General features: G+C 36.7%; 4 protein-coding genes across 5 annotated transcripts; 3 read left to right on the top strand and 1 right to left on the bottom strand.

Annotated features, from left to right (window-relative positions):
• Positions 1 to 604: 604 nt before the first annotated feature.
• On the top strand, positions 605 to 3,432 carry LOC149713497 (flavin-containing monooxygenase 5-like). Its single transcript, XM_089843865.1, has 3 exons — positions 605 to 1,281; positions 1,755 to 2,081; positions 2,871 to 3,432. Exons 1-3 carry the CDS (start codon positions 646 to 648, stop codon positions 3,423 to 3,425), a joined length of 1,518 nt encoding a protein of 505 aa, XP_089699991.1. The 5' UTR covers positions 605 to 645; the 3' UTR covers positions 3,426 to 3,432.
• A 2,714-nt stretch (positions 3,433 to 6,146) lies between these two features.
• LOC149713496 (uncharacterized) lies at positions 6,147 to 9,240 on the top strand. Of its 2 annotated transcripts, XM_089848597.1 has the most exons (6): positions 6,147 to 6,994; positions 7,055 to 7,323; positions 7,379 to 7,505; positions 7,906 to 8,045; positions 8,363 to 8,483; positions 8,584 to 9,240. In XM_089848597.1, the coding sequence occupies exons 2-6, from the start codon at positions 7,061 to 7,063 to the stop codon at positions 8,926 to 8,928; spliced, it is 996 nt and encodes a 331-aa protein (XP_089704723.1). In that variant the 5' UTR covers positions 6,147 to 6,994; positions 7,055 to 7,060; the 3' UTR covers positions 8,929 to 9,240. The 2 variants fall into 2 exon arrangements, with proteins under 2 accessions (XP_089704723.1, XP_089704717.1); XM_089848591.1 differs by having other exon boundaries at positions 6,147 to 7,323.
• LOC149713495 (uncharacterized) lies at positions 8,977 to 12,176 on the top strand. The gene is made up of 5 exons (XM_089848622.1): positions 8,977 to 9,036; positions 9,135 to 9,257; positions 10,320 to 10,541; positions 11,619 to 11,718; positions 11,800 to 12,176. The coding sequence occupies exons 2-5, from the start codon at positions 9,171 to 9,173 to the stop codon at positions 11,955 to 11,957; spliced, it is 567 nt and encodes a 188-aa protein (XP_089704748.1). The 5' UTR covers positions 8,977 to 9,036; positions 9,135 to 9,170; the 3' UTR covers positions 11,958 to 12,176.
• Positions 12,177 to 13,870: 1,694 nt separating this feature from the next.
• Positions 13,871 to 18,691, bottom strand: LOC149713494 (alcohol dehydrogenase class-3-like). Its single transcript, XM_089848610.1, has 9 exons — positions 18,568 to 18,691; positions 17,387 to 17,528; positions 17,193 to 17,286; positions 16,496 to 16,628; positions 16,194 to 16,410; positions 15,526 to 15,662; positions 15,332 to 15,461; positions 14,547 to 14,685; positions 13,871 to 14,083 (listed from the first exon to the last, which is right to left on the bottom strand). The coding sequence occupies exons 3-9, from the start codon at positions 17,222 to 17,224 to the stop codon at positions 14,059 to 14,061; spliced, it is 813 nt and encodes a 270-aa protein (XP_089704736.1). The 5' UTR covers positions 17,225 to 17,286; positions 17,387 to 17,528; positions 18,568 to 18,691; the 3' UTR covers positions 13,871 to 14,058.
• Positions 18,692 to 19,711: the final 1,020 nt, after the last annotated feature.

Raw genomic sequence — 19,711 nt, 5'->3', positions numbered from 1 at the left:
TTATTCAATAAATATTTGTTCACCTTTCTGCTGTTAACACGCAGATAGCAAGATTCCCATCTGTAAGCGTCTTATCTCTTCGTGTATTTCATTCCAAAGGTAAGAATTTTTTGTTGGTCTGTTATCAGTTTTGTTAGCAAATTTAAAATTGAACAAACAGATTCGCTATTGTACTAAAATTAAAAATTACAAATACAAGAAGATGTTTATAGGGTAGTGATTTTTTCTTATAATGCCCTAAAGGCGGTGAGTTTAATATTGGCTTTCTCGTCATTAAATTTTCTTCATTCGTATTAATTTCTCAGTGATTGAGCTTAGCTTAAGTCTGATTATTTCCATAATTACATTTCACTTATTTACTACATACTCGCCCTCCTAGTTTTTACCCGTGTCTCATTGTGTATGATAAATTTTGCCTCACGAATTAAGTAACTCACTGCTCATTAAACACTGCACAGGCCCATGACCTCGCGTTGCTATACGTCACAGTCATATGAGCTCGCGATTTTATTGAATATAAACGGACGACCAATCAATTAAATCACAGTTGGAACACCTACATAGAAATTAACATGGAAGATATTAGGCCCAATGATTTGTATTACATAATGGATTCCTGATATAACAAATAGGAAAGAAAACTACATGGAAATGAAGAAAAGGGTTGCTGTAATTGGAGCGGGTGCCGCTGGGCTTTCTACAATAAAAGCGTGTCTAGAAGAAGGTATGGATGTTACTGGGTACGAACTATCGGATGGTGTGGGTGGACTATGGCGTTTCCGGGAAGACATTACCCCAGAGGATGAACGCAGCATCGTGGCCAACTGCACTCATATGAATTCCAGCAAAGAAATATCATCTTTCAGCGATTTTCCGGCGCCATCTCATTTCCCAAATTTCATGCCTCATAAGTTTGTCAAAGTTTACATGGAATCCTACGCCAATCACTTTGGTTTAATGAAACATATTAAACTGCACCATAAAGTCTTGAAAGTCAGGGAAAGTAAAGACTCTAATTCTAGAAAATGGACCGTGGAAGTCCAGAACTTGGACACTTTGGCTATTAGCAAGGGGGAATTCGACGCCGTGGCTATTTGCGCCGGTCATTTGAATACCCCGCTAAAACCATGTATTAATGGTCTTGATAAGTTCAAAGGGGAAGTGGTCCACTCGGCTTCGTACCGAACTGGCGACAGGTTCAAGGGGAAAAGAGTAGGCGTCATTGGAATTGGCAATTCCGGTTCTGATATTGCCGTTGATGTTTGTGGTGTGGCGTCTGAGGTAAATATAGTCGATATGTTATAGATGTCGTCAAAAACCCATATAAGACCCGAGCTCGTTCAAAAATAGTCTTAGGCGGTATAGTCGCTCCATTTGAATCATTTTGGCACTATTAAAGGTAGCGCGTCTAGGTTTTATTCACTATTTATAATTTTCGTTCATTTTGTTGATCTTCATTGATACTTTTAAAAGAGATAGAGAATCTTTGGGGGGATTGGGAGGGTTGCCTCAGGGTTATGGGTAATCATCGCTAAAAACTTATTGACAATTTTAAAAGAGATTGTGTTTAAGGGTTACTTGGGGGTTACTGGTAATCATTTTGATGCCGTTAAAGGTAGCGCGTTGAGGGGCTACTCGCTAAGAACGGGAGTTTCATAAAACTACTTTTCATACGTTCTCTGGTCTTATGTGGGTTCTTTATGTCACCCATGAAATGTCGGAGCTAATGACACATTCTTATTTATAATACAAAGATATATCTAAGTACAAGAAAAGGCTCTTGGTTTTTAAAACGTTCAGGAGCAAGGGGACTACCGAACGACTTGAAAATCTATTCCCGCCAAATGCTGCAAACCTTTAATTATTTGCCCAAGTTTGTTATGGACTATATGCTGCTTAAAGATATCAACAGCTACTTTGATCATAGCGTTTACGGCGTAAAGCCGGAACATGGCCCGTTTGACAGTACACCAACGCTCAACGATGATCTACCGACTAAAGTACTTATCGGAGATGTTAAAATTAAGAAAGGAATAGTGCAAGTTGTCGAAGATGGAATCATCTTTCAAGGAGACGAAACGGTAAGTAACGTCAAGGGCAAACAGAAATAACAGAATGTGAGTCGTTTGGACTCAGACCATGGACAAGCATCCCCGTGTTAAACCGCGGTTTTCAAATTGAAACGCGTAGCACGCGCCCTCGTGTGTTGGCGGCCCGCAATATATCTCCACAAGTGACACGTGATCATTTAAAGAGACAAAATTAGTTTTTTGGCCAAGGCTTAATATTACATTCGTCTTATACAGTAATGCAGAGTTATATTTACTAAACTAATATAAATATAACGTTTATAAATCTTTAGATGAAGTAAAAATAATCGAATGATAAAGGTTTACTCACTTTGTCACATTTATAATATTTTTGGCATCTATTGACGCCAATTAGGTCACTGTTCTCGAGGGAGCAAGTATTAAAAATATTAATATTTTTCAAGTGAGTCTGTTTGTGGAGATCAATTTCCAGTAGCCGCCACCACGGCGCTTTAGTCAGGCGTTACCCTTTGCTAACCTAGCTCCCTATCCTCATGCCTGTCCATGGGTAGGTGGTCTGAGGTTTCGATGCACTAAAGTGTGTCCCATGTGATCTATACGTTAAAAAATCTCGCTTTTTCTAAATATTCTTTGGTCGGCCAGGCAGTGTTCTACTTTATGACGTAGAATTTTTCTCCCCTCTCTTATCAAAATAGTTTCGCTTTTGAAGCATAAGGTTTTTTGATTTCACTTTCCTATTTGCCTTTGTTAACGATATATTTAGTCAAAAATTCTCAATGTGACATAGCTTGACAGGTTACTATTGTTCCAAACCTATAGAAAACCGAGCTGGACTGTATTATCTTGGCTACTGGATTTATCCCCACGTTACCATTCTTGGACATTGCCTTGGACGAATTTTGGACAACTAAGGGTTGCGATCTATATAAATTCGTATTCCCACCTGACCACGGAGATGGTACTTTAGGTTTCATTGGCTACATTCTTTCATTGGGACCGCTTTTTCCCGTTATGGAAATGCAAGGGCGGTGGTTCGCTGCCGTCACCGCTGGACGAACTAAACTACCTTCACCCGAAGAGATGAAAAATGACAACCGAGCCGTACAAGATGCTATCCATCAAAGATTTGCTAAAGGAGACCGACAGATTTGGTACGTGGATTACATACCTTACATGGATGCCCTATCCTCCATGATTGGTGCCAAGCCTAACTTGTTATCCATGATATGGAATGACCCGGCTCTGTGGTACAAATGCTACTTTGGACCGCTTGCGCCGTACCAGTACAGGTTACAAGGACCACACGCTTGGTCCGGGGCACGAGAAGCAATTATGACTTGTTATGATAGGGTCTTAAAACCTTTCAAAGTATAGGAATATAACAAACACTTCCGATGTAACTATGAGAAAGAAAAAAGGAATGGTTAAAATAGGTTAGGAATTTTTTTAAATAAAGTCTGTTTCTAGTTACAGTTTTAAGATATGATAAAATTAATTTCTTTCATTGACTTACATTAAATTGCGGTTAGTTCAATATTAATTAACCACTTTGTTATTAGTTGTTTCCGAAGTCCATTAAATTAGCGTAGGAAGTAACCAAAAGCGGGGTTTGGGCTTGAAGAAGAGAGTAATGGAGTGGAAACCCTCATATCTTAAACTTTGCCTCTGTACCCCATGGACGAATCAGTATTGCTTTGTCCATGTGTACCCCCATAACTATGGTTAAATTAGTGGGAATTTTAAAGTTAAAGAATTAATGGAATTAGATATTTACAGTTTTTATTCAAGGGTTAATTGAGAGGGTAAGTATGGTTTATGCAATATTTAAATTTAATAATGAAAATTGTAATGATGTGCAAAAGTCACTAAAATTATTAACAATTAAGCACTAAAAATATCAATTCCAAGATACAACTGATAAATTCCAATAAAGAACCGACAGTTACGCTGTGGCTTCTAAATTTGAAATTTTTCGTTGTATATAAGGGCAATTGCTCTCCAATACCTTTCGTATTATAGCTTTCCAATTTATTTTAACCGTAGTAGAGAGAACAAGAGATTTACATAAAATCTAGCTCAATCAACTGAAAAACTAGGGTGCTCTATTTATTTCGCGATGTATTTTTCGCGCTTCGCGTGGTACCAGCATCACTAGACCTTGAAGCTAAAACCGTCATTGTAAACGTATTGAAAAGCCCGTTGCGGCTTATGAAACAGTATGCTAGAATAGAAACTTATTGATACCATTACGTCCTGTTTTTTATTTATTTTTATTTTACAATTATACCTCGTGCTTAAGCAATTATACTGATAGACGGTCGGTGGGTTGTACAACCGTTTGAATATTTCTTTTCAAGTAAGTGTAAATTTAATAATTCTGTAGAAACCTCTTATATAGAAATTATTTTACGAATTGAAAATAAATTAAACAGTGTTGTCAAATTTCAACTGACTCTATTTAAATTAGAGATGGCCGATACCAGGCTTAACCCGACACCGATTGATACAGGTGCAAACATGAACCGATACCGATATTTACTCACTATGATCCAAAACCAGATACTTCAACCGATACCGATATTTTTAGTAGTACAGTACGATTTGCATATGTATTGAAAATACTGGGAAATATTTAAAGAGTAATTTCATGAATTATACTACTAAGTACAATGTTTAGAGGTACTTCCAAATGTCTTTTTAACTAGTATATGCTGAGAGGCCCTTTCATCCTTATACTTCTAGTAATTGCAGTCATTTATCATTGAATTATTGAAAGCAAAAAGTTAAATTAATTTGAAAACTTGAAAAATATTTGCGAAATTTTGTCATTTCAAAATATGGTGATATAAAATATTTATTTTCAATTTTATCAACAGTTTTAAAGCTACTTTGTCTTATTAGTTATTAGATAAACAATATTCAGGTACTTTTTATATAAATAAGAAATCATCACGATTGGCATTCATGGAAATGAGATATTATCACCATCAATACGTTACTGAAAGACCTAAAAATGTCATGTAGCGCCATATTAAGTATTTTAAACGAGTATCGGTTTGGTATAGTATTAAACCAACCGATCCGATACTATCGGGAAACCACGAGAATCGGTGCCGATACCGATATGGTATCGGTACCAGTTCATCCCTAATTTAAATATATGAAAAATCGAAATTTCCTTCGGGTTTAAACCTCTTTTGGATTTCAGAAAACTATATTTGGCTTTTTCCTACGCGACCTGATTGTTTGGTGGAAATATGATTTTATAGGTTGTGTTAAACAAGAAGTTAGTAGTCTAGTAGTTAATTTTGGTCCACACACTTTTTCGGGTAATATATTAATGCCAATTTCGTCTATGTAACGATTTTTTTCGACTCGAAAATTAAACGTCGATCTGAAAAAATCTCGAGATATAGCGTATGTGTTTATTTATAAAATCCATGGTTTTAGCCAGGGATAGATTTAATTTTAGAAGAGGGAATGGAGAACGGTTAGTATTTATCTTATTGTCTCACTTAAACTACGTTTTGATGACGTTGCTGACGGGGACGGCGAAAAATACATAATTCCATTTCACCTCTGTCGCTATGACCCGCCTCTTCTTTCATACCCCTCCGTCGCGTGGAAGGGGGTCCCGGACTTTGACGCGCGCCAACGTTACTCTGTTCTCGATTCCTACTTCTAAAATTAAATCTATCCCTGTTTTAGCCACGTATTACTATTTTTCTCTTTTATAAATAAAGAGGGCAAAAATTTCGAGTTAATTTGTGTTTAGTTAAGCCGCGTTTACACGAGACACTTTGGAACCGTTTTATTATCGCCGTAAACCTATTTCCAGGCTTAGTGTGGAAATCCCTTCATAGACAAAGCCTAGATTATTATTATTATTAGTATTATTATTTAAGCACTAGAATTAATACAGTATTTCCCAACTTTATATGTTATGTTAATTCTAACTATGCTAATTGAAAGGAAATTATAGGGCACATTTATACATTGTTCAAATATTTATTACTGCAAGATAAATATGTCAGTTATTCAATAAAATGAAAATATTGTAAACCAAAGAAAGTTCTTACATTTACAACCGTTGACGACAAATTTGATTCGATTAAAACAACAAAAGAATAAAAATCAAAGTAAGCCTTGTAAATTTTCATGTATAAGAAAAAGTCCTGACTGACTGATAATCAACGCCCAGTTAAAATCCTACGCTTTTCCAAGAAATCTGAAATTTAGCAGGGACGTTACTTAGGAATCTTTTTTTTTTTTTTTTTTTCACTTTGCGGCCATCTTGGTCGAAACGTGAAAACTTTTTAATTGCGAAATAATTCCCGACGTTTCATCTGATTTCATTAACTAGTATACGGGTTCGATAAAATCTTTGGGCAGGCCTTGGCTTTTAGGCGCTATATATTAAAATGGCTGCCCCAGTAGCATCATAATGTATTGATGGACAATTCCGAATCCCTTTGGTTGTTAAATGAACTCAACTGACTGATGACAGAATCTCCAGCCTCTGCCTCGAGTCACTACGCCGGAAACCTTTTGATTATCCTATTTATTATCTTGCTTCGACGCCAGCTATGTTTATAGATTGCAATATACACGAAACACATCGAAGATAACTCGAGTGAACGTCTTTCTCTTGAAATACGTTACAAATTTTATGATTAACTATATAACTTTTGACTTGAAAAGTAGCAGGGACCGCTTGTTTAAAGAGCTAATTCAAACCTTTCTCAAGCGAAATTTAATAGAAAAGAAGTGAATTGAACCCTTCGTATAGGCAACGATTTGAGACATTGTGACAACATACAATTACTCTTGAAATCCTCTACACATTTCCCCGTCATAACAATAGCACTGTCGAAATATTGAAAGTTTACATTCTGTGTATCTAGCAAAAGAACGTCTCACGGAATTATTGTACAATTACTCAAGTAGCGTGATCTGTCAGTATGCTTCTATTGCATGTACATTTCCAATTTTTCCAATTGCAGAGTGAAATGAATAAGAAGGCGATCTTGTCGGGTATCGCGGCATTCCTTTTCAGTTTGACAACGGGAAACTTGTACGCCATGGGAAATCTAATACCGTATTTGGCGTCTTATCTTCGACATTACGTCAATCCGGAAATAGGATTAAATAACATGATTTGGCTGTTAACTATTTCCGAGGCTTCTTCGAACTTATTTACGTTGGCCGGGGGATATTTAATTGAAAAATTTAGCCTAAGGGCGGTGGCTTTTTCTGGGACTCTAATTTACAGGTAAATTAAATAATCGTCGTTAATAATCTGTTAAATTGTCATGTTGAATTTGCAGTGGTTTCCAATGTCTTTCGTATTATACCATCCAAAAAAGTTACATTATATGGTTGATGACTTACTCGTTTTGCGCCTGGATTGGAGGAGGATTTCTCTACGTTTCAGTAATTGTCGCCTGTTCCAAAGTAATCATTGTTCACAGCCCTAGCTAATGAATTAAATTTGGAAAAATTAAATGAAATGTTCATACAAAAGAAACTGATTCGAAGCGATTCACAACACCACCAAAATCAGCATTGTGTTACAAACACAGTTTCTCGAGAACTTGCTTCGCGAACCAACATGAATTCGCGACTTTGGTATTTGTAGGGCACTTTCTGATGTAATATCAGTTGTTGAACACTGTAATGACGCTCTACTCTGTCATCTAACTGTATAATATCAATGTGTGCTGACAGTATATATTCAAATACTATGCCAGACAACCCTATCGAAAGCGTATCAAGTGTAAACAAAGGCTGTTTGAATCGCTTCGAACTGGTAAGGCAGAGGTTGACAAAACTAGCATGATCAACTGTTTTGCAGTGGTTTCCCAACAATTATGGTATGGCTTACGGGTTAATCGGCACTGGGTTTGGTCTCGGAGGCATAATATGGCTACAAACACAAACGGCCTTGCTCAACCCAGAAAATTTAGAACTAAACAACACTTCTTCAAGTTATAGGTAAAATCTTCAAAATGTAAAAGAATGAAAGAAAATCCCCATTCCAGAATTTCCTTTAGCGTTATTCCAAGTAGCATTTAAAATATTGAATATTCTAAATTGGGATAACATAGCCCTCTTCCGTCATCGTCTAAAGAGACCTGACACATAGGACATTATAAGAAAACTTCACTCCTCATATCTTCTTTAATATTGTATATCTATACATGATTCCCATTTGAAAAATTCACTAATTACGTATTCTTTCGAATTGAAAAGAAATTATATCCTACAATTTTCTTTTAATGAAATTATAATATGACAAAGGAACATCTTAGGTATTTTACGGACGAAACACTGTTGGATCGTGTTCCTCATATGCTATGGGAGATTCCGCTTATTTTTCTAGTTTTAAATCTATGCGGAACGTTGCTATTATTTGATAACAATTCTTCAGAGGTAATAAAAATCACTATGCATGTTTATTTGCCCAAACAGATGCAATAAAAATGCATATTATTATTATTATTCAAGACTCCAATTTTGCTAATTTTTATAGGTCAACTCGGACACAACAATTGATGTTAAGGAAGTGTCAATATCTTCGTACTTTAGGCGTACAGAGCTTTATCTACTATGGATTATAAGTTTGATCCTGACACTGCCAACTATGTATATTATGGCCTATTTGAAAGTAAGCTTTTTCCAAAGCGTGATAGGCACAGTTTCCCATACGAGTCCGAGGGATGAACTGAGTCGCTTAGGTACGACTGAGATATTTGTTTGTCAGATTCTCTCAGACGAACTAACTTCTCCCCCCTTGAGTGTTAATAAAACCTGTAGTCCTGTACTGCATGCTCAAGGAGAGTCTCAATTATTCTCTTTAAACTCAAAATACCAGTAATCTCAACTAATAGGAAAATATTGGAACACGCTCGAATTACAGGAGGCATTGGAAATATGCGAAGAATTACAGGAGGCATTGGAAATATGCGAAAAATTACAGTATAATGTAATTGTTTTCAACCTGTTAATATTAATCAGATATTTCCACTGTTTTATAAACTGAGCTATTTACAATTTTTATATGTAATATTTTATATTTGCAAGTCGTTTGGTCTACACGTTGTCAATGATGATCATAAGATGACGTATCTTTTGTCTTTTTTCCAAATTGGAATGATGTTGGGAAAAATTATTACGGGCGTAATTGCTGATAAAGTGTCATACAAGGTAATGGAACGACAGTGATTTGATTTAAACCTAACTTTGCCTCGATTTTGCCTTCTGTAAACAATTATCGTTAAACTAAACACGGATATTGAAGGATTGCCAATTTATAAGGCCCTTTTTCCCAAAATGTTCGAAGTTGCTAGAGCACGTCTTTTGCCCTGGGAAGGGTGGCGTTGCGGTTGTCGCTTTAACCTCTTAGTAAGAGGATCTCGGGGTCGATAATGGCCGGTGGCATTGGCTGAAATGCCCGGGAACAAACCCTTCCGCGTAGAGTTTGCAAAGCAAGTTCTCTCCCACTTGTTAAAGGAGTTTTCCTCCGCTGTGTTACCCGGTTTCTCCTTTCCATCAAAACTTGCTGACGCTAACGGTAACAGTTAGTATAGGCAAGGAGTACTATATCGGACCCACACCACTCCTCCATAGCACTCCTTGGCATCGGCGCTGTCGGATAGCTGTGGCATGTGGGCTAGCCACCACCCCTCTATGCATTGTAAAGGGATGATTATAAGCCGCCGGCTTCGTGTGAATATCTCTTCTTAATAATGCAAAGAATATTTTTACTATTATAAACACAGGGTGCTTCTGAAAGGCGTTATGTCATGTCTTTATATTGCTAGTTTTTAGCCATCTTAGTTTTAGACTGAACTGACTAACAACTACGTCACTAATAACTACGTTATTACGTGCCAAATCTAGGGCGTAGTCGGGAGTTAATAGCGTCTTATCGGTGTCTGTATAAGTGTCTTCCCATTCGGTAGTTTATAATAGTGTTATGTTAAAATGACTTGAACTTTTATATTTTCAATAACATAACGAAACGAAAGGTCTGTCAGAAACACCCTGTAAATGAGATATTTTATCACGTAACCATCATTAAAACTGATTGAACGAAAGTGAGTCCATTGCACAGTTAAGGAATGAGGGAAAGATCGAAGGGTGAGATTTTTGAGATTATAAAGTAAGATTAGGGTAATGTGGTTAGATATTAACGTCAAATAATTTATTCATAAAAAGTGTAGTTTTTTTTCGATTTGAGCATGACGTTCTATTATTCACTTACAGGTAGCTCTTGTTGTGATTTGTTTGACTTTGGGACCATTCATTCAGTTGCTAACATTCTGCGCTTACCTTCCGCCATTACCGTTCCTCGTGACATATTCAATCTGTGGTTTAATATCCTTTTGCGCAGCCAGTGGCACATTTACAATCGTTCCAATTTGTGTTGTTCAAATCTTTGGTCAAGCTCATTCGGGAACAGTCTCGGGTCTTCTATTTACTTCTCAGGTGATGAAAACATTTTATTTTCACTGGAACATTTAAAGTCAGTATTTGTGTTCAGTACCGTGAAACTTGTCAGAAAAGTAGAAAATGTTTCTCCCAAAATTTACCTCTGTAAAACCAAGAAGTTATATCAGTATCTCAGAGAGAAGGTATAAGATGCCTTTGTATTCGCGCGCCATAGTCCCAGTCCCCCTTTCAAATACGTAAAAGGAGGCGCCGGGCTATTTCGCCTCTCCTCAGTCTGACTGACTGTAATTTTCGTCACTCGCGTCGTCGCGCTGACGTGAGTTTTCAAGAACCAATGAGATGCTGGTTGTAATTTAGAGACGGGGATTGACTCCGGACCTACGTTTGGACTGGAGATAAAGCTGGAAATCTGGCGAATTTATACCTTCTCTCTGAGATACTAGATATAACTTCTTGGTAAAACATTTAACGAAACGTATTTTTACTAAACGAAATTTCCGCGAACAAACTGAAAAAATATATAACAAGCTGGGAAACCAAAACAACCTCTCCGTGTCGTGACGAGGGCTATCTATCCAATCCAATTGAGAGGATTTTCTTAAATAAATAAATAAATATAATTGATATTAGCAGGAGTTCCTGATATTAGTTATTTTAATCGTCAGTAATTTACCTTAATTCTAGTCATGTAGTTTTAAAAACGCTATTCCTAAAATCATTTTAAACATAGCTATTGATAACGTTTAACTTCTAGCAAACACCTTTTTCAAAGTTTTTGTAAGGCTATTGATTCACAATAACGGATATGAAAATCCGCAATTGCGTGAACCTTTGGTGGAAGCCCAGCCATTGGGAGGCAAAACGTTTCTCTTAACCCTAACTATGATAATGGAATAGAAGGCAATATAGTTTTCTGTGAATTGCCAACGCGGTCCGGATATTGCATATATTTTTGCTCAGATTTGCCATCTGCGAACGTGCTGACAGACACACACACACAGAGAGAGACAGACACGTCCAGTATAATACCTCTTCGTGACGTCATCGTCACTCGGAGAGGTAAAAATTATATTTTGAGAATGTTAATTATAGGTAGCATTACTTACTATTTAGCTTGCTGGGAGTCTTCTCTCAAGCGCAATAAGCGACCCTTTGCAAAATGTCTTAGGCTGGGATTGGATGTTCTTTGTCCAGTTAGTCTTCTCAATTATAGGTTAGTTGAAAAGTCCACCGAGACGTTGCGCGCTTCAATTCGTTCATCTACTCATCCACCTTTGTTTCCAATTTTCAACAGCATTAATCTTCGTCATATTCCTTCCATCTGATTCTAAAACAAGATCCGAAAAATCACAAACAGAAAGCGAAATTCCAGAAAACCAAAATATAAGTCGTAACATTACTTTGAAAACATATTCGAAACATTACGGCGCAAATGAAGATACATTTCAATAATTTTTAATGAATTTGATATTATTATTATTATTATTAAACTTTGGTTCTGGTTTGCAAGAGAAAGTAAATATCACACGCGTAACTGGTTAATTGCTTTCGCGACCCCAGCGACATAAAATTCTGTTTTGCTTCATCATATTATGATTTTTTTAATTTGAACGCTTCGAAATATACATGTTTGTACTCTTCGAAATAAAAAACTGTATGTCAATGCCCTGAGGCCCATTTCCCTTTCTTTTCCGATGGCACTTTCTTGGGTAATTTTATAATTTCAATGATAAATTGATTAATAACAGGGATAGATTTAATTTTCGAAGTAGGAATGGAGAACAGAGTAATGTGGGCGCGCGTCATAGTCCCGGACCCCCTTCCACGGGACGGAGGGGTATGAAAGAAGAGGCGGGTCATAGCAACAAAGCTAAAATGGAATTACGTATTTTTCGCCGTCATCAAAACGTAGTTTAAGTGAGCCAAATAGAAAATTTAAATTTTTCGTTACGTGTTGGAGGGAGGGGCTCTTTACTGGGCTATGAGTCGGACTGAAGTAAATACTAACCGTTCTCCATTCCTACTTCTAAAATTAAATCTATCCCTGATTTTATATTGAATATAAACTTCGATAAAAATTTGAGTATTTTACGAAAATAAAGCTGCTAACGGTAGTTTTCATATTCTGAAAATTAATTTTATACATAGCGATCTTCTTTTGGAATAACATAGGAAAAATGATTTAAGTACACATACGCTTGTTTGACTTGAAAACATTTTTAAGTGGAAGCTAATCATTCTTTACTCTAAGAAAGTGGTAGACAAGGCGGTAGGACTGTTCACGAGCCGAGCTGAGCGAGCTTTTTAAAAGCTCGGCTCGGCTCGAGTCAAAAAAACGGCGGCTCGGCTCGACTCGAGCCGAGCTGGGTCTTGGCTCGGCTCTAGCTCGGCTCGGCTCGAAAATGATCGAGCCGAGCCGAGCTGGCTCGATTAACATATACATGTTTAAAAAAAATTGCTACTACCAACGTCAAACTTGAGAATGACTATAAATGCCATCCCATGTTTAGGAATGTAGTGGTTCAGTAAAACCCGCTGTTTAAAATATGCTCAAGGTTAGAGACGAGAGATTTTTCCCACGCTTTATTTCATGTAAAAATACATCGGAACGCTATTGGTGGAGAGAATAAAGACTAAAAGGAAAGCACTATATCAGTGACTAAGCTCGCGAGCCGGCTCGCGAGTTGGCTCGGCTCGATGCCTATCGGCTCGGCTCGGCTCGACCATAAAAAAGCTCGCTCGTTAATTAATCGAGCCGCAAAAGTGGCGGCTCGGCTCGGCTCGAACTCGGCTCGCTCGTCACGAGCCCGAGCTGGCTCGAGCTCGTGAACAGTCCTACAAGGCGGTATTTCACATAGTGCTCGATTATCTTTCGAGGGATGTTTAATTACTTGTAATTAATTTCACTCAAGGAATTCATATCTTAAAAAGTTTCTACAAACAAAGACCATCTTTTCACAAATTTTCAAGCTTTTTTTTAAAAACATCCCGTGGCGGCCTAACTACCAAAAAGTGGATTTAGCACACCACTAAAAACGCAACGTTCATAGCCTCCTACGACAACATGTTATATTTTACACTCATCTGTTTCAAGGAATAGAATTATTATATGAATTCAGAAAACAATACCTTGAAGTAAAATAATTTTGTGCTGAAGATAACTCTCGTGAGTTGACTATTAAAAATATACATTCTACGTTACCAGTGTTCCGAGTTTCAACTAAAAAATAATTTGAATGTAATATTCAGAATAAAAATTGTCATATTAATTTAAGAGTAATTACAGCCAACAAAACAAACAGGGAACGAAAAGTAGATTGGAAAATAGAAAGAAGAAATTAATTAAAGAAATGAAATAAATTGAGTTAAAAGAAAAGGTCAAATTTATTAATTAAAACAAACCATTATACCAAACCAAATTAATTTAGAAATTTTGGTAAATAACAAAACTAAAACCATAAATGTATACCATACATTCATAAACTAAACAAACTGAGATAACGAATTTTCGTTTTATGAGCATTGTACTCATGGTTGTCTGTCCAGAACTCTGTTAGAACTTTAAAACAGTACGGATGCTACAAGAAATAAAATACATATTAAATCAGAAGCAATATCTTGAAATTAAATATAATTCTGCGCTAAAGGTTTTTGTAATTACTATTAACAGGAATACAAACAGCTAATAGCATTCAACTTAAAATTAGTATTTCTTTCAGATTCTCAATTTAATTTAAGGGGTCATCCGTAAAATATTCCAATCATAACTTGAAAACGGTGGACCAGAAGCCAAAATGTCATAGAACATTTTAGACTCAAAATTGCAAAGAAAGAACACCCCCGCCTTAATTTCTTACACACCTTTGGGAAAAACCATGTATATTCATGGGCCTGGCAACCTCTTTGTTAGAGAAGTTGGCCTTGCCAGATTAAACTATTACATAGAATAAACAATTCTCCTAAAATAAGTACGGTGCAGAACCTAACATGGAGTAACGATTCAATTGTGTCTAAATTAGTTTAAATGGGGATTTCATTTACCTTTTTCCTAATTTAAGCAATTCAAAACCATCGTTTATTTTCTCGAAGGCCAAGTTATGAGTGATTAAATCGTCAGTTGGAAACTTGCCAGCAAAATAAGAGTTTACCAGTTTAGGAATATCTTCCTTGAAGTGGCAATCTGTTAGTGTTGAATAAACAAGTTATCTAAATTAGAAATTTTTGCAAACCAAACATCAATAATACGAACATAGTATTACTTTCATGTAAATTTCTTGATTTCAAACGGGGGGATCAATTTTCTTAAAAAAGTCACTCAAATCAAGATTTTTCGCTTTAGCTTTGATCGGTTTGCGGTGGAGAAGACACGTTAATTTCGTGTTTTCTAACTCGCTAAGGTAATATTTGAGATGGCAAAACGGTTGTTGTATACTATGTTCTTATCACAGTTAGTGAAAAAGGGTCTGTTCGTGTATCCAACGTCCACACATAACCACACCTAGCTAAAAAGAGGCTCTGGGCTTCTTTCGACAATTTACCTGGCTTGCCTAGCAGGTGCCTCATAGGGAAAAGCATGTTGTAACAGTTTTTGACAATACTCGGAGGAGGGGGTTTTGTAGGGGGACATTGTTCTTTGAAATATCTTTGTCGTAAATAAATAATAAGGGTTAAATGCCATGCGTTTAATAAACGGGTCTATGACCGGGCACATTGTTCGCTAAATTTAAAAGGTAACTCCAGATTTCTAATTCTCTAATACAATATTAAGACCATTCTACACTGTATACTACTTTAACGCAGTGATTTTCACTTAAATTTTATCTTACCTCCTCCCCATGATCCTTTGAGAGATTTTCCAAAGATCAGCTCGTTAGGATCGACTTTAAGATCCCCTTCCATAATCCCCACTATGATAACCTCACCGCCGTTTGGGCTGCAGCACTGAATAGCCTCCATCTTAAAGATAAACCAATTAAGTGAAATATGAAGATGGTTAATATAATCTTAATGAGAAACCTACCACAGCGTCTCGGCTTCCAACGCAGACAAAGGCATAATCAATGGCAGAAGTACCAGTAACATCATCAAGTTGATTCTTAATATTTTTAGTGGGGTTGTCTTTTGGGTTCAGACATTGGATGCATCCAAACTTGGAAGCTTTTATAAAAGATCGATTTATCAGCAATTAATTCAATAAATGAAATCTCCTATCTTAAATGCAAATCCCTACATACTAGTTACTTAAGTTGGTCAACGTTATCTGCATACTTTGCAATACTTTCTGATTTGATTATTTTTCAATTAGTTATATGAAACATGCATTCAAGTACTCTATAAAGTTATACAACTGATATAATTTTTGAAAACTTCTATTTATATCCCTCTTAATTCGAACCCATAGACGATCTGAGAACATTAAACTATAGAAATGGTCTGCAGTGCCGTGATCTAAGGTTTCCACCGTCACTCACTCGATTCCCAAAGCATACTATAACTTATAACAAAATGTGCAAAACTAAGAAAGCTATTCCTATAAGTTCATAGGTCTTGTATAGGTTAATGGTTCGACCAGACTCGCACAAAAATTATTGATTAGAATGAGGATTTAAATGATAAATGGAAGTTTGTCAATGTCTAATTATAGAATTCTGTTTATGTCATCCCTAAACTCTCGAATTAAACACCAACCCATGTCAAACTTGGCGGAATTCAAGTCAATTCCGATAATCTTTCCAGCTTTTGAATCTCTGGCTCCTAAGACGGTACAAAGGCCCACAGCTCCCAGGCCCCAAATGGCGACTGTCGAACCTTCCTTGACGTTAGCGGTATACCTAGCGGCTCCATAACCAGTCGGCACGCAACATCCAAAAGGAGCAATTTTTTCAAGTCCAATTCCAGGTTTGATCTGTCGAATAAAATAGTTATTAAAATAACGTCAGTCAATCAAGGGCCTGACACATAATTAGAGAGACGAAAAATGAATAGTTTACTTTTGCTAATCCAACTTCGGGGACCACGGTATACTCGGCGAAGGTTCCGCAAAAGCAGAAAGTACCAACTTCTTTTCCTTTGCAAGTGACCCTTTTGGTGCCGTCAAAATAGACGCCACGAAATCCGTGCGTGCTAAAAACAGTTTCATCAAATAGAAGAAGTTGAAGTCAAATATAACCAAAAGTGCGCTTGATATATAGAGAAAGGTTTTCAAGTGCACTTGAGCATAAGTAGTTCTTTTTTGGCCAGAACCATTTTAAGTTGCAGGTGGATATAAGCAAAAGTATATAGAATAAAAACAAAAAGTATACTTCATTAACCATTTCCTGCCTTTGGTTGTAGACGACATGTAAACTGAGAAGCCAATTACCGTCCGCTCAACCACCTACAGGAACTAACCAATCACGGAAGAGCTTCTTGACGTCATAGATTTATATAAAATAGTACATGATGCTAGTAATCCAAACGTTAATTTTTGTAACTACTAATTTTTCCGCTACTTTATGAGCCTATTAACGGCTTGTTCCATGTCCCACGGTCGGGAAGATAATCATACGAAGAGGGGGTCGACATTAATTTAGGATAATGGAAGGATTCTCATATCACACGGCGCAAGCAATTTACAGCGAAGTGTACTTTTTGGTTTTATAGCTATATACTTTTGATAATACCGACAAAATAATTAGCATTACTAACATTACTCGTTCACACGCATTTCGTTTCAACATTTTCTTAGAGCAAGTGTTGCATTCACCACATTCAATGCACCAAATTGGAATCACATGATCACCTAAAAGAGTCAGTTTTTCAGTTTAATCAGCATTGATGGATCTCTGAACACTTAAGTAACATTGAATCACAATTATTATATTAATATTTATCGTAATTACCGGGTTTTACGGTGGTAACTTGATCTCCGATACTTTCAACGACGCCGACGGACTCATGTCCAGTTATCAGTGGGAATTCGGCTTGTTCAAATCCTCCTACTTGAGCATGCACATCCGAAAAGCAAATTCCCGAAAACAAAACCTGAATTGAAATAGTTAAACCACAATCAAATCAAGGAAAAATTTAACTATGCCCTCGTGTAAGAGATCTAATTGAAGTCTTTTGAAAAATAATTTTATTTTTAATTTTCAAATTGCTTAAACATTTTTATCGGGTTTTGATGTGAAATAGCCATTTTTGAGAACTTTGAAAAACAGTTAAAATCCATCATTTTGTTGAAGGCCTGCTCCATATCCTTCAAAGAACCTCATATATTTTTTCTTTTGGTTTCATGATGATTATTTATTTATTTAAAAGTGTCATGAGGGGTAGAACCATGAAGCCCCTCCAAGGCGACGAAATTAACAATAAAATAATACAAAATGAACAAAAGACAAGGAAAATAAATACAATAAATAAAGCATAAAATGTCGAAAAAAGCAAAGCGAGGGTTAGCTTTAGGTGAATAGCAAAGAGTAATAGGTAATAGCATAAGTTTATAAGATATGTTCCATAAGTGTGTCACTCGTTAATGAGAGCTTGTCATGAAGTGACGTAGGTGAAACGTCATAGATTCTTGTAAAGCGACGCGTAGTGAGGCCTTGTCAAAGGCTTAGTACAGACTAAAGAGGAGGATGGACTGCAAAACCGAGTGTAGTCAATTCTCACGTCGTTCTTGAACTAGCTCTCATTAAGCCTCTAACATTACGAAGTGTGGGTAGTGACATACTTATGGAACATATCTTATAAACTTATGGTAATAGTAATATTTGGGAAAGCATATCTCCGTATCTCATTGTAGTAGACTACATGTTCTTTGACAATTTTAACTAAAATTGACTCTGAGAACACACCCTTTAATATATAGCCCTGGAGCTAATAGTTGTGACCCTGAAACGTCACACCCTTCTATCTCTTACTGGATTTTCATCCCTCCTAACTGTTGGAAGCAGTATTCTACGCTCAAAAATGCCAACTAGAGGGGGCTGCGTGACGTCAGACTATCTCTTCCCCTTAGCCAGTTGTTAGTTCCCTATATTGAAAACTTACCAGAATCACCCTGTAGAGGTATGTATCTTACTTTTATGCGAACTTCTTTGGCTTTCGGTGGCGCAACAGTTACCGTTTCGATGACAAAGTCGGTATTAGGGGCCCAGAGAACAGCCGCACGGCACTCAATTGGCTGTTTATTGAAAGGGGGCGAGAGATAAAAAAATTTCAATCAAATGGATTAAAATTTCACCTAATGATTTCTTTTTTGAAAAAAAAACGGTAACCGATAACCTTTTGCAACTCGTTATAAAAAATACGTTAGAGCATATGTTAAAATATGTTATTTTCTTGGGAAGCTGCCCTAATAATACGAAAAAGTCGGATCGATCTTGAAGGCCGACTTCCAGCGAAAACGGTTCTAGCGAACTGAAAACCGAGCATCGAGACTAACAATGAAGCGACCGTGCCGATTTTTGAATCCCCGCTGGGTCAGAAGTTGGAAGGGTTCTCGCTAACTGAAAGCCGTGTAATGTGGTTCTAGCGAACTAAAGATGAACAATAGAAATCCTTTTAAATTTATTTCCTCTTGAATTTTGCTTTCAACGGAAGGAAATTCTCTATTGCGTATCTTCAGTTCGCTAGAACCACATTGCACGGCTTTCAGTTAGCTAGAACCCTTCCATCTTTTACCCCAGCGGGGATTCGAAAATCGGCACGGTCGCTCCATTGTTAGTTTCGATGCTCGGTTTTCAGTTCGCTAGAACTCTTTTCGATGGAAGTCGGCCTTTATGATAAAATATAAAATGAATTACTTTCGCAGTCATGTTGAATCTATGTCAGTCTTCCATTGCAACTAAAAGACATCTGACTATTCGACACAATTATTTCGACTATATATATAGTACGGGATATTTATCAACCGTACATTCAGTTAAGGTCACACACCCCTTTAAAGATTATAATCATCATCTGCCGATTTCCATTGACGGTTAAATGTATGCTACCATGAAACCATGCTGCAGTGCGAAATAATTCCAAAATAAATCACCATTAATATTAATGGTAAACGGTAATAGAACAATGACTGATGCAGGGAGGAGCACTTGGTATAGCGTGAAAGAAAGATTGAAAATTTACCAAGGAAACCGACGCTTATCATCCATGACTTTTTTGATATAACTGGTTTGTTAATGATATCAAAACTTAACTATTGAATAAATGATAGCAAATTG

Source organism: Phalangium opilio, unplaced genomic scaffold (assembly GCF_054372755.1).
Source record: "Phalangium opilio isolate 3A_F unplaced genomic scaffold, DU_Popi_V2 ptg000009l_1, whole genome shotgun sequence".
Lineage (NCBI taxonomy): Eukaryota > Metazoa > Arthropoda > Arachnida > Opiliones > Phalangiidae > Phalangium > Phalangium opilio.
Note: the sequence above shows the minus strand (reverse complement) of the source record. Positions and strands in the feature narration are given on the sequence as shown.